The sequence below is a fragment of the Trichoderma virens genome (assembly GCF_000170995.1).
Source record: "Trichoderma virens Gv29-8 chromosome Unknown TRIVIscaffold_87, whole genome shotgun sequence".
NCBI classification, from domain to species: domain Eukaryota; kingdom Fungi; phylum Ascomycota; class Sordariomycetes; order Hypocreales; family Hypocreaceae; genus Trichoderma; species Trichoderma virens.
The window spans coordinates 1,035,378-1,049,413 of NW_014013662.1; the positions used below are offsets into that span (position 1 = coordinate 1,035,378).

Below are 14,036 nucleotides of genomic sequence, written 5' to 3' on the forward strand. Positions count from 1 at the left end.
ATATATGACCGGCTCAAAAGGTTCACGTCGAGTCATGGCACTGAAGGATTGGAATGGATATTTAGAAGAAAATCAAGTTACAAGAATGAATCCAGATGCGTTGAGTGGGAAATGAGAGAAATGGAGAAATGTATGCTGAAAAGATCTGGTCTGCGAGGATAAAGCATTCAACGCCTCGAACCAAAATTGATGGTAATAGATACATGTACTGTCTGTCGTAATGAAGTCACCTATAGTAAACCTTCAACCCGCTCCGTCATTTGATCCGGATACGCTCTTGGAACCATGTTTGGTATCCGATCCGGACTTGTAGCCATCCGAATAAACGCTTCCAAATAGCCTGCTTTCTCAAAGTTGAGGTTCGGGGCATCGCTCTGCAACATCAGAAACTGGAGCGCGTACGGCAATTCCCGCCGTAAACTCCCTTCCCCGTCCACTTCAATGCCTCCGGGTCTCGATTCTAGTCGCTGAAGCTCTAAAAGCATCTTTTCTCCGTTCCACAAGTGCGATTCCGCGGCTCTTGTATCCCCGTTCATAATCTCAAATATGACGAAGAACATGGAACACAGAATGGCTGGTCGAAGGCCCTCTCTGGAGGTGCTTGTCTCTCTAACGAGCCGAAGAGCTCGGCCGTAATGCCAAAGGGCCTTTCCGTAGTGATTGCTTCCAACGCCGACTGCTGACTGGGCGAACATGAGGATGAGAACAGCTAGGTTGGCGGATTGGACGGCGACGTTGCTTTGTACTAGCATTGGAACGTGTTCTTGCCAAAATCGTGCATCAAAAACTGTGCTGTCTGGGAGGCATGGATACAGCTTAGGTTGGCTGAGATTTGTGTGTTGATCTTCATCTCTCTCTGGGCGGCTGGCGTCGGAAAAGATGATTCCCAACCCTGGATGTGATGGGCGATTCAGATCGTTTGCATTCATGGTAGGATGGGAAGATGAATTTCCTTCCATCTTATTGGCTTCTCTCGTCGTATTCAATGGCTTTTTGATACAACGCGTATTGCAATGGAGGTTTCGGTGTTGAAGAAGAAGGCGAGCTCTTAATAGAAGGGGAATCGTCATCAATGCCCACTATACAGCGTAATGAATGTATATCAGCTTTCTTGATTCAAACTATGCGTAGTCTTGCGTCATGTCTACTCCGGTCAATCGGCGCTGGGAAGGAAAAGAGGAAGAAGAAGACAAGAAAGAAGAAGAGCAGATCCGAGATAAGCGGTGATTGATCTGCACGTGGAATGTCTCAAACTTGGCGTTTCAAATGTTACTCTCCAAGGCAGAGTTAATCTTAAGAAAATAGCCTAACGCCACTGCCGAGGTCTGAATAGGGCTGCTGCTGATGCATCGTCAGAGCTGTGCTATGTAGTAATTTCCTGCATGTTACGTGTTGACGGCTGCCCACCATATTAGTATGGCGAGCGCATGTGATCCTCTTGAACTGCGAATTGACCACACACCTTTAGTATGCATGCTAGCGAATCCTACATCATATTTCTATCATTAAACGTTCTTTTAAACCTTGCAAGTTTCTTCATGGCCCAAAATATGGATGATCTTGGTGCCTCTATTACTACGGCACAGTCAAATGGCAGCTACTAATACACAAATTTATGACTGTTCTGGGGTAATACAAGCGTGGGGGCACACGTATGAGGTAAGTACATGTTTCGGATAGCCTCTGGGTGGCGATTTCTGAGAGGAACTGTAAGTTGCATAGGGGAGGAAACGAAAGCAATATGTGAGCTTTATATGTTACTGTCTGTGCTTGTCTGAGTTCAGGTGGTGGCATGTTATGTATGAATCATGTAGACGAGCATAGGCAACTAGTTGCGATTTTGACTATCATCTCAGAGAAAATCTTTGCAAAGATGTCAGCGCCTTTGAAAGGTTAAAAAAGACTACACAAAAGAAGCGGTTGAGTAAATAAATCGAACTAAATTGCAAGCATATATTTGAGAGCTATAAGACACGGGAATGCATATTTGTGCTGTAGTCTTCTAATTCAATTCATCAGAGCGGAAGCCGCCGTTTGCCGTGTGAGACCTGCGTTACACAGCTCACCGCAGTTTCTCAAGAGAGAACAAAAGAGAACAAAAAAGGAAAAGAAAGAAAGGAAAGAGAAAACGAAAACCTACCTCAATACATTCTACTCTCCATTGAAAATGTCGTACGTAAAAATCACATGAGTCGATGCCTGTGACTCAAATCCTCTTCCGCTCTGTTGCCGATTTCGTCTCGCCGGTTCGGACCTAGGAAGGCGGGGTATCTTCAGCAGTTTTAGTAGGCGCTTTGGCATCTCAAAATAGATATAAATTGAGGGCAATGACACTCTACTAGACGTTTATTTATGAATATCATAGCATCTTATTAATCTTCTTCTTTCACTCTTTTGAACTGTGTTCAGTAGGACTAATACTTGGTGGTGAAGAGGAGGTGCTGCTTACATGAACCCAGACGAGATGGGGCAAAGAGAGACTAGTATAGTAGCTCTTCGAAGACTCTAGACACTTTGCTGCATACGGCAACGAAACTATCCTCTGTCGATATTACTTGCAATCTTACAGCCAATCTTACAGTATTGCATTGCAGGATTACACAAGCAAGACAAGCCTTAGTATTCATAGAGACTCAGCAGCCATCATGTCAGCCTCAGCCTCAGCCTCATCCCTCCCCTCGTCCTCCTCCCCCTCCATCATCCTCACCAATCCCACGCCTCTAGAACGCACCCGCACCTGGCTATACAACCAGACCGAATGGGGCAACAGCCTCACCGTCGCGGACTATCTCGAGCGTGAAGAGTATCTCCTGTCCATCCCCCTCGCCCGCAACGGCGGCATCACCAACTGGATCCTCACAGACGACGCCGCCACCCCGCAAAACGGTGAGCGTCCCGTCCTGGCCGCCTGTGAAACCCTGCGCAAGCGTGCCCTCGTGAGGAATCAGGATGGCAGCGTCCACGACGTTTGGGCCTATGGCGTCGCCAGTGTCTTCACTCTCAAGGAGTTCCGGGGACGAGGCTATGCCGGCAAGATGATGGAGCTGCTGCGTGGATACATGGCGGCCCAGCAGCGGGAGACTGGCGAGCCGGCGTTTTCCGTGCTCTTCTCTGATATCGGGAGACTCTTCTATGCTAAGCACGGATGGCTGCCCCTGGAAAACACCCAGATCGAGTTCCGCGTCAGATCAGATGCTGAGCTGGATACGTCCTCTGTTACGCTTATTCACGAGGAACATCTGGCCGAACTGGCGGAGCGAGACGAGCTTCTCGTGCGCAAGGAGATGGCCAAGCCCAACGCTGTCGATGCGTCCAAGACCCGCGTTGCCGTCATCCCTGACCTCGACGCCCTTCAGTGGCACTTTTACCGCGAGGCATTCATCTGCAACGCCGCATTTGGCCGCAAGCCCACTGTCCACGGCGCCCTCTACACGTCCCCCTCAACCGGCTCCCGAGTATGGGGCCTCTTCGAGCGTAACCACTATGGCGGACCAGAGCAACCAGAGAAGAACCTTATAAGCTTCCTCAGATTCGTCGTTGAAGACGAAAGCATCTCCGATGATGAGCTATCCACAGCTGTCGTGGGCATCTTCCGCGCTGCTGAGAAGGAGGCCAAGGACTGGAGCTGCTCAAAGGTCGAGATCTGGAATCCCCTCGAGAGAGTAAGGAAGGCTGCTGAGGCTGCTACCGAGTTTGAGACTACGTTCGTCGTTAGGCAAGATAAGAACTTGGCCAGTCTGAATTGGTTCGGCGAGGGAGCTACCGAAGACGTAGACTGGGTCGTCAACGAGAGATTCGAGTGGTGCTAGTACGATAGAACTAAACATAGATGTAGATATACCGTCACAGAAAAAGAACAAGCGAACAAGAAATCGAGATCATTAACGTCATTTAATAAATTTATCCCTCTGCATTCCCCTTGTGAGTATCAAACCGTATAGCAAATCACAAGTGGGATACAATAAACCACTTTTTACACAAATAACTCCTTCTATGCACCATCTTTTCCCACGATTTAGTAGCTTCTACCAAACATGGTCCAGAACTGTGCCTTGCGCTGGCATTCGGGGCTAAGACAGTCCGTCTCGCCGGCAACCACGCCCTCAGGCTGTTCGAAAGGAATACACAAACTCTTCATGCCCATGGAGGGGAGCTTCTGGCTCTCGGGGACGTCGGGCTGGGTGTCTTCGCGAGTGGTCAGCTCCTTGATGCGGTCCTCGCACTTGCCATCACCACAGAAGGGAATCAGGACAACGTTCTTGTCATCCAGAGCGGGGAGCACATCCTCCCACTTGGTAATCTGCAGGCGGTGCTCACGGAACGACTTCTCGGCCTTGGCGTACATATCCGCCTGGATAGTCTCCAGGAGCTCGGGAACCTTGGTGGCGACCTCGGCAATGGGGATGGTGCCCTTCTCACCAGTGTCACGTCTCGCCCAGCTGACAACCTCCTTGGCAGCATCCTTGGGGCCAAACTCAATTCGCAGAGGAACACCCTTGAGCTCCCAGTCGTTGAACTTCCAGGCAGGAGTGTAGCCCTCTCTCCAGTCAGACTCAGCACGGACACCAGCCTTCTTCAGGGTATCCCGGATGCCATCCAGCTGCTCCTCGTGCTTCTTCCTGTCCTCGGGGGTAGTGCTCTTGTTGATGCCGACGGGAATCAAGATGGTCTGAGTCTTGGCAATTCGGGGAGGAAGGACAAGACCCTTGTCATCACCGTGCACCATAATCATGACACCAATGACACGGGTGGACAGACCCCAGGAGTTCTGCCAGACGTGAATGTGGGAGCCCTTGTTGGCAGGATCTTCAACAGTAATGTCGAACATTTTGCTAAAGTTCTGTCCCAGGCAGTGGGATGTGGCACCCTGAATACCACGGCCGTTGGAAGGAATGTAGCCTTCGACGGTAGTTGTGTAGTAACCACCGGCGAACTTCTCGTTCTCGGTCTTGCGTCCTCGGACAACGGGAACAGCCAGAAGCTGCTCATAAACACCAGCATACAGCTCCAGAATCTCCAAAACCTCCTTTCCAGCAAGCTCCTCGGTCAGGTGAGCAGTGTGGCCCTCCTGCCAGAGGAATTCTCTTGTTCGGAGGAAAGGAGTGGTCTGCTTAGCCTCCCATCGAACGACGGAGTTCCACTGGTTCAGTCGGAGGGGGAGATCTCGGTGGCTTCGAATCCACTTGGCGTAGTAAGGGTACATGACGGCCTCAGACGTGGGACGAATCGCGACGGGAACTTCGAGATCCTTGTCACCGCTAGATAGGGGTTAGTTCATGATGTTTCCTCAGGAACGAATGTATAGATGACAAAATACGTACGCCTTGGTCACCCAAGCCAATTCAGGAGCAAAGCCCTCGACGTGGTCCTTCTCCTTCTCCAGGGACTTGGAGGAAAGGAACATGGGGAAGCTGGTCTCCTCGACACCCATCAGCTCAATGCGGTCCTGGAACCACTTTCGGATGGTGGCCCAGATGTGCATTGACAGAGGGCGCAGAACAAAGAAGCCGGAAATTTCCTGGTAGTATTCAACCATCTCGCCCTTGAGCACGACCTCCTGGTACCATGCTGGGAAGTTCTCTGCCTTGGTGACGGTGATACCAATGATATCGTCGGTCTTCTTTCCGCCCACGACGGGGAGAGCAGCCTGCTTGGCGGCCTTTGCAGCCTTGTCGGCAGCCATCTTGGCCTGCTTCTCGGCCTTCTTGAGGGCGCTCTTGGAGGGCTCCTTGGGCTGGTCGGCGGCGTTCTCCATGGTGTAGCTGTTGTTTCTGATAAATGTTAATATCAGGAGCGGTTGAAATGGAATAGATAGATTGTTGTGACACTTCAGTCTGTTGGAAATTGAAGATGCCAATATATACATACCTTTTCTCGAAATACACAGAGCTTGCCTTTGATACAACGACACGTAGCAATCCTGAGTCACTGTGCTGAAATTGAATGCGCAACGAGACGAGAGGGAGTCAGTCGGCCGAAAAAAGAGTCACGAGAGGTTCAATGCCAGGCCTTTGCTCTGCCCCGCTATCAGTTGTCCCTCTTCACAAAGGAGGGGCAGCGCAGGGTAAATTTCACGTCCCCTGAGCGCCACCCAATCAGGGCGTGCCGCGCTGGGAATTCGGGGGCTTGGAGGGGCTGCCAGCGCTGTTGGAGGCGTCGCCATGCACTACCTATCAGTGCATAGGCTAGTATTTGGCGGCGCCGGAGCTGGAACAATCTGTGCTTCCGACAAAAAAGTCGAGGGGCAGCGGGACAAGTGCCGCCATTACTGAGCTTCGCAGCTTTGGCTAGGTAAGCCAGGGTAGACGGTCCTCAAGGCAGAAACTTGTCGAAACCTCGAGCCTCCACTCCTTTCCCTTGTCTTCTACTTCCATTCACTGTTAGGCGGCTTGTACTTGCACCACTGCTTTTCAGCCATGGCAGCACTATTCGAGCAGCCCCGGAACGGGACCCTTTTCCTCGGTGGCCAGAAGATTTCAGGATCTGATATTCGAGACCAAAATGGTGCGTTGGGCTGCTGCCCATGACTTGGACGAGGCTGTTGACTGACGAGCGCAGTTCTGGCAACACAGGCCATCGCCAATGTGGTGAAGAGCTCTTTTGGCCCCAGTGGTCTTGACAAGATGATGGTTGACGACATTGGCGTGAGTACATACACCGACTGCCCCTCGATTGAGACTCCTCCACCCTTTTGCCCCTATTCTACCCAGCGAAGCAACTCGAACATAAACCACGACAGCTTGCTTACTATTATATCTGCTTCAAACAGGATGTTACAGTGACAAACGACGGTGCCACAATCCTTACCCTCCTCGACGTCGAAGATCCCGCCGGAAAGATCCTGGTGGACCTGGCCCAGCAGCAGGATAAGGAGGTTGGCGATGGCACGACATCAGTTGTTCTGATCGCCGCCGAGCTGCTCCGACGAGGCAACGAGTTGATGAAGAACCGCATCCACCCCACCACCATCATCACCGGCTACAGACTTGCCCTGCGAGAGGCCATTAAGTACCTAAACGAGAACGTCAGCATCAAGGTCGACAACCTCGGCCGGGAATCTCTCCTCAACATTGCCAAGACATCCATGTCCAGCAAGATCATTAGTGCTGATTCCGACTTCTTCGCCGACCTAGTCGTCGACGCCATCCAGGCGGTCAAGACAACCAACAACAAGAACGAGTCCAAATATCCCGTCAAGGCCGTTAACCTGCTCAAGGCCCACGGCAAGAGCGCTCTCGAGTCGGTCCTGGTCAAGGGCTACGCCTTGAACTGCACAGTTGCTTCTCAGGCTATGCCTACCCGTATTCAGGATGCCAAGATTGCCATCCTGGACATGAACCTGCAAAAGGAGAGGATGAAGCTCGGCGTCCAGATCACGGTTGATGACCCTCAGCAGCTGGAGGCTATCCGTGCTCGGGAATCCGGCATGATCATCGAGAGGGTAGAAATGATCCTCAAGGCTGGTGCCAACGTCATCCTTACCACCAAGGGTATCGATGACATGGTTTTGAAGATGATGGTTGAGAAGGGCGCCATGGGTGTTAGAAGATGCAAGAAGGAGGATCTTAGACGAATCGCCAAGGCCACCGGCGGTACTCTCCTGAGCACACTCTCTGACCTGAACGGTGACGAGAAGTTCGATCCTTCATACCTGGGACACGCCGAGGAGGTTTTCCAGGAGCGCATCTCGGACGACGAGTGCATCCTGATCAAGGGCACCAAGGCCCACTCCTCCGCCTCCGTCATTCTGCGAGGACCCAACGAATACTCTCTCGACGAGATTGAGCGATCAGTCCACGACTCTCTTTGCGCCGTCAAGAGGACGCTAGAAAGCGGTAGCATCGTCCCCGGTGGCGGTGCCGTTGAGACTGCCCTGCACATCTACCTCGAGGAGTTCGCCGGCACTGTCGGATCCCGCGAGCAGCTGGCCATTGGCGAGTTTGCTCAGTCCCTGCTCGTCATCCCTAAGACGCTCGCCGTCAACGCTGCCAAGGACGCCGCAGAACTTGTCGCCCAGCTGCGTTCCAGACACGCCCTGTCACAACGCGTCCAGGAGGGCGATGCCAACGAGGATGAGAAGTCTATTGCCAAGAAGAAGAGCTACAAGAACTACGGCCTGGACCTCACCAAGGGCAAGGTCGTGGATGAGATTAAGCTCGGCGTGCTGGAGCCCAGCATAAGCAAGGTTCGGCAGCTGAAGAGTGCGGTCGAGGCTTGTATCAGCATCATGCGGATTGACACGCTGATCAAGCTGGATCCGGAGATGAGCGCGGAGGATGATGGCCACGGACACTAATCTCGGGTGGGAGAGAAAAACGGGTATGAAGAATAGACAAAAGAAATTTAAAATACTCAGTCTATAATATTTTTTGGCTACAAGCCGAATTCTCTTCTTTTTTTGTTCACTTCTCTGTTTTGTCCCGTCTCATTCTATGACGGAATCGTGGAGATGTCTTCACTAATATCCGAGAGACTTTTCATGATTTTTTTCGTAAAACGTTTTATTTATACAATGCTGCACATGGCTCACGTCTAAGAAACCAGGAGTTTGTGTGTCCCATTCCCAGCATCATGAGACACCATCTTCCATTTCTTCATTCCACCTCCCATCCCACCAATAGACTTGACCGCCCAGAGAGAATCTATGTTTTTTTTGTAATTCCGAGACGAATTATGTATTTTTGGTTCGAGAGCTGTCTCATCTTCGCCCATTTTGGTTCCCCAAGACTCCCCCCGATACTGTTACATCGTTTGTGACAGGACAGTCTCCCCCCTCTCTTTTTTCCCGATTCTTTATACATGCATTCGCGTTTTAACCAATGATGAGCTTGTCATCCTCGGGGAAGTCGTACTCGGGAATCTCCAGGTTGAGCGGTGCGGGGCCCTTTCGTATCCGGCCAGAGATATCGTAGTGGGAGCCGTGGCAAGGGCAGAACCAGCCACCAAAGTCACCGGCCTCGCCAATGGGGACACAACCCAAGTGGGTGCAGACACCCAGCATGACCAGCCACTCGGGGCGCTTGACACGGTCCTCATCGGACTGAGGGTCTCGGAGAGAGGCGATGTTGACTTTGTTGGCCTGGTCGATCTCGTCCTGGGTTCGGTGGCGGATGAAGACGGGCTTGCCTCGCCACTTGATGATGACCTGGGGGCAGGGAGTTAGTCAAATGAAGCTCTCTTTGTGCTCAAAAGTCGTCGGGCGTGCTCACATTCTTGCCCTCGGGGATGGTGTTGAGATCAACCTCGACCTTGGCCATGGCCAAAACGTCGGCGGAGGCGGACATGTTGACGAGGAATTCTGCAGCACCCCACGTGTTAGCTTCGTGCATGGAAACGACCCAATTGCTCAATTCCAACTCCCCCAAGCTCCAATGGCCTCGCATCAGCCAATTCCAGCTCATCCAAAGCACCAATTCCCATTTTCAACCCGTTTCCCCCCTCCCCCACACAAAACAAGCAAAGCCCTGCTGCCAACCCACCTTGAACAGTGCTCTTGGCTCCGGCAGCGGTAATGGCGCCCATGGTGCCGACGGCGAAGTACGAGAAGAGCTTGTTGGAGGTCTCGCCGCCCTTGGACATGTATTTGCTGAAGTCGGGGATCTTGCTGCCCTTGGACTCGCCCTTGAAGGGGCTGGTGTAAGAAGCCGCACCGGGAGCATCAGCCTGGCGCACGGCCGACGAGCTCAGCGCGCGCACGGCAGGCTTGGCCACGGCCGAGCGCAGGCACAGGCGGGAAGCAGTTGCGAGAGGCGCCATGGTAGAGGTCGAGGGCGAGGGCGAAGGTCGAAGTGGTGAGTTGAGGTCTTTTCGCCGTTGCTTTGGCTCTCTCGGGCTAACAGGTGATGATTGCCGAAAGTTTTGGGATCCGGTTTTTTTGGTCGTGGCCTGAGGCTGCCATGGTCAGCTGCGGTGGAAATTGCGGCGCGCTGATTCGCCGGGAGCTTCGGCGTCCCGGTCTGTTCCGCCTTTGGCATGGAATCGACTGATGCGACAGGGACCTGAGCTAATCTGGCAGGGCACTTGTATAAAAATGATATAAAAATGATATATGAAAAATGAAACAATCAGAGAAAAATAAGTCTAATCGATTATATTTTATTTTTGAGATTCCATCATGCATGTACTTACAGCAGTAACTCAAGTAACTCAAAGGATGGTATCGGAGCGCGACTCATAAGTGAACCGACTCCATGTCTATGAAACTCAATGCCAGTGATAAACCGCAAACACACAGCCATCGCCATCTTCCAGGCTCATTTATACACAAATCAATCCAGCCGCTTTAATGCATCCTCCTGAGCTCTTCTATCATGTTCCGCATGTCCTCCACGCTTGGTCCCAGCCCTTCGCAAACCAGCTCCTGCTGCTTCTCGTCCAGGTCCAGGAACCTTTCTATCATCTCACCGTCTACAAATCGGAAAGGAGCCTCGCCGTCTCTGGCCTGGTTTCTGAACGCCCGCCAAGTGTCAAACGACAGGTTTCCGGGTGTTTGGATGTACTCCTGTAGCCTTGATTGGAACGTCATCAGCAGATCCTGGTACTTGGGGGCAATGTCGCCGTAGAGGTAAAGAGTGCCCTCAATCTATTTGTCCAGTTGGTCAGTTTCCACTCGCCATTTCGTTGGGGGTTACATATAAAGCTTACCGAGCCCAAAAATGCTTTTGGTATCACAATGGCATTTTCAGCAGGTGCAACTTGAATCTTCCGAATCCGGTTGATCTGCTCCCCAATATTGAGTTCGCTTGTAATCTCCAGCTGACTGCGATCTTGTTCTGTGGGCGCTTCCTGGTTTTGCCTGAGCACAATAATGTTGCCCTGAGCATCTGCCTCTAGCCACCTAGATTCATCTAGGGCGCTAACCGATGTAGTCCAGGCTTGTTGATAATGTCTTGCCTTCTCCTCCAGCGTTGGCTTCTTACCATCTTGGCCCGGTGTGAATTCAACAAGAGTAAGGGACTGCATGAGATCACCAATGCCTATGATGTTCCCAGAAACATCCAGGTCGATAGGGAATGACGCCGGGCGGAACGATGCCAGCTTGTTCAAACTGGCTGCAGTCGATGTCTCTTGGGTATAGCCGTAAACAACCACCGTTTTAGTCAACCCGGCGACGATGTAATCATCCATGATGGCCAGACAACGGCATACTCCTTTCAAGTTATGGGAGGCGATTTGGTACAGTTGCCGCGACTCGTCGACACCAAGGACCAGTATTCTGCCTCTCGTCTCTCCTGCCTCCTCTGTGCCAGGGTCAGCGACAAAACTCGTGCCGACCAAGAATCTCTCGGCCGGGACACCGTTACTGTCAGGTAACTCGGCCCGAATTATGCACTCGACTAGTTCTAATGACGCAGAGCCATTGAGCTCAAACGGCTTTCCCAGCTCCTGGAAGATGATCTCGTCAACTAATCTGATGGTGCTCGTAATGACCTCTTCATTTTCAATCAACTCTTTCCTTATACAGCCCAGTCCAAAGGCCTTCAACCCCGGTGAATAAGCCACGCGGCGGACGGTCTCGCTCATAGGAAGTGCTTTAACGTGGGTAAGCCTCTCGTTATCAACATGACAGATCCTGATATGTTCTTCTGTCGATAATACAATGGAGTCTGGGAATGCCTCTGAGTCGAACGGGGCCACGAATGTGGCATCATCAGCAGTAGTCGCTGAGTAGACGACACGCCCCTCTGAACTGTAGATTAAACTGGCATGCTCTGTAGTCGCAAACACGTTGCAGATTCCATCCGCTTGGGGTAGAACGTGAAGTCGTGCCGGACCGCTTCCCAGTGTGACCGTCTTCCTACCAGATATCGAGAAGCCTTTGACAGAAACATTAAAGCTAATAACATTTCCGTCCTCCAAGGCCACCAGCATCGTTGGGCCCGAGATGTCAGGTGGGTGCAGCTGAACGAGCGCTACATCTCGTGGGACTGAAGAACTGTCATCTGTCTGCCTCAGTGGCTCGCCATGGATTGGTGTCAAAGTGGCCAGATCCACGACTGAAATCGTTCCCGATGTCCACCAGCCGATCACACCAAAGTCTTGAGGGTCGCGCGCCGCATGTAAGCAGGATATTTGATCTGGTTGCCCAGATACCGAATCTTGTGAAGCATTTTTGACAACTGCCTTTAAGCCGTCGAGGAGGTTTAAGGAGACCAATATTGATCCATCTATGGACAGCAAAGCCCATTTTGTATTGGCAGACGCTGCTGTAATCACTTTGCCTTCGGGTGATTGCCATGAGCACAAGGAGGTCCCACTATCGGGGTCCAGGACATTGACGACTCGAGGTGTAATTTGCAACAGCTGGCCGTTTGGCAGGTTTGCAGCCAAGAGCGTTTCCGATTCGAGATCTATTCCCTGAAATGAGTAAAGCTCCTCGATGTTATCAGGCTCAAATCGAAGAACTCGAGTTCCAGTAAGTGTGGAGATGATGACGGTATCGACCTTTTCCGACTCCACGGATCGTAAGGTAAACAGCCCTCTAGTGCCTTGAAATTCGTCCAAGAGACCACGGTCTTCAAGGCCAACACCGCTACGAATGCTTCGTAGGCTTCCATCCTGGTAAGCACCACAGCCAGCCACAATTCTCGCCTGACCTGATGAAAAGGTGTTTCCAGACTGTGCGTCTCCTTCTCTATTTCCCAGATCCATGATTGTGAAGTCCATGATGGGCGCGTTGTTGGATAAAACTTTGACAAGACTCATTTGCTGGGTTTCAATATCGATGTGTAAAAGTTGAGAGTCGCCATGATGTGAACCAATGAATAGGAGATTGTTCCCCATATAAACCAAGCTAGATGCTCTTGATGTATATCGGCTCGAGTCTTGAAAAGTTATCGGATGGACTTCCATGCCTGTGACTACTACACCAGTTGATTCATTGGTAGTCTTGATTTCCAGCAGATCAAGACGACCGTAGTCATCAGCCAAGAAATAATGCGTCCCGTCATACTCGGCCCAAGCAACGTATATTTTAGGGTCCTCAATACTAGAGCACACGCTGGAATATGTGAGGCTGTCGAAATATGTGAGAAGCGTCTCGCCAACCACAAGAAGGCCTCCCAAGTGTGCCCTGGCTCCCTCGTTGTTGCGCACATGATATCGCTTCTCCTCATACACTGGGACAGGTATGAGCATAGATGCATAAGGATCGGGAATGACTTGGTCCAGCTCTCTGTCCTTTAGAGGGTCAAACTTGGACGAAACGCCGCCCTTATCGTCTTCCGTCAGTCGATAAACAGCAACCCTAGCTTCCTCGCGGTCTAGCTGGTTCTTGTAAAGAAACGCGATTCTCGGATGGCCGGTTCGACTATGCAAGAATACGCTCGACTTCATCCACAGCTCTGTCAACCGGACCTGGTCCAGTACTTCAAGTCTCGTAGTCAAGCCCTTGCGTATCCGCAAGCGAAAGACGTTCAGCACTCCCTCCCAAAGGTGCATGGCCATAAACTTGCCTGTGGGGTCCACCAGACATCTGTTTTGGCTCTGCGATTGCCGCATATAAGGTTCCGCTGAATCATGTATTGTCTGCTCGACAGCATCCAGCTGGTTTGTTTCGGGGTTCCAAGCTATGTTGAAGTACTGCAGCCTATCCGTGCCGATGAACAAAAGGTCTGTAGCGGAATCCTTAGGCTGTAGCCGCTGGAGCATGTCTATGGTGCCATGGATAACTTTGGTGTGAAGGCATGTCATGCCCTCCTCGGTGACTCGCCATATCTCCAGTCGGTTCGCCTTCCTATGCGATGATATGAGTGAGCAAATGGCACGCAGGCAGTCGGAAATCGTAGGAAGCACTTACGCAACAACCAGATCCTCGATATCTGGCGACAGAAACCGGATGCGCAGGGCGTGCCTGATGCTGGTCGGCTTGTGGACTGGTGCGACATACGCCATGGCGGAGGAGCGGATCAATTGCCAGAGAGAACGATATTTCAAGCGTTATTGCACAGGCTACATGGAAAACCTCTGACGGTCCGAATAGCCCAAGGATGAAGCTGGAGAGCTATTGCGTCAAGCAAGGATCGCGATGGGCGGGA

The 14,036-nt window shown here is 51.6% G+C and overlaps 6 protein-coding genes across 6 annotated transcripts; 2 read left to right on the top strand and 4 right to left on the bottom strand.

The window, feature by feature from the left end:
• Positions 1-230: 230 nt before the first annotated feature.
• TRIVIDRAFT_205086 (uncharacterized protein) lies at positions 231-929 on the bottom strand (the record flags this gene model as incomplete). Its single annotated transcript, XM_014096892.1, has 1 exon — positions 231-929. The coding sequence occupies one exon, from the start codon at positions 927-929 to the stop codon at positions 231-233; it is 699 nt and encodes a 232-aa protein (XP_013952367.1).
• A 1,509-nt stretch (positions 930-2,438) lies between these two features.
• TRIVIDRAFT_216752 (uncharacterized protein) lies at positions 2,439-3,889 on the top strand (the record flags this gene model as incomplete). Its single annotated transcript, XM_014096893.1, has 1 exon — positions 2,439-3,889. One exon carries the CDS (start codon positions 2,646-2,648, stop codon positions 3,807-3,809), a length of 1,164 nt encoding a protein of 387 aa, XP_013952368.1.
• On the bottom strand, positions 3,874-5,423 carry TRIVIDRAFT_216753 (uncharacterized protein; the record flags this gene model as incomplete). Its single annotated transcript, XM_014096894.1, has 2 exons — positions 3,874-5,258; positions 5,322-5,423. 2 exons carry the CDS (start codon positions 5,402-5,404, stop codon positions 4,016-4,018), a joined length of 1,326 nt encoding a protein of 441 aa, XP_013952369.1.
• Positions 5,424-6,318: 895 nt separating this feature from the next.
• On the top strand, positions 6,319-8,393 carry TRIVIDRAFT_76557 (uncharacterized protein; the record flags this gene model as incomplete). The annotated part of the gene is made up of 3 exons (XM_014096895.1): positions 6,319-6,504; positions 6,559-6,644; positions 6,770-8,393. The coding sequence occupies 3 exons, from the start codon at positions 6,417-6,419 to the stop codon at positions 8,294-8,296; spliced, it is 1,701 nt and encodes a 566-aa protein (XP_013952370.1).
• Positions 8,394-8,490: 97 nt separating this feature from the next.
• Positions 8,491-9,810, bottom strand: TRIVIDRAFT_80807 (uncharacterized protein; the record flags this gene model as incomplete). Its single annotated transcript, XM_014096896.1, has 3 exons — positions 8,491-9,145; positions 9,210-9,298; positions 9,480-9,810. The coding sequence occupies 3 exons, from the start codon at positions 9,754-9,756 to the stop codon at positions 8,813-8,815; spliced, it is 699 nt and encodes a 232-aa protein (XP_013952371.1).
• A 375-nt stretch (positions 9,811-10,185) lies between these two features.
• On the bottom strand, positions 10,186-13,957 carry TRIVIDRAFT_80808 (uncharacterized protein; the record flags this gene model as incomplete). Its single annotated transcript, XM_014096897.1, has 3 exons — positions 10,186-10,582; positions 10,645-13,735; positions 13,799-13,957. The coding sequence occupies 3 exons, from the start codon at positions 13,891-13,893 to the stop codon at positions 10,283-10,285; spliced, it is 3,486 nt and encodes a 1,161-aa protein (XP_013952372.1).
• Positions 13,958-14,036: the final 79 nt, after the last annotated feature.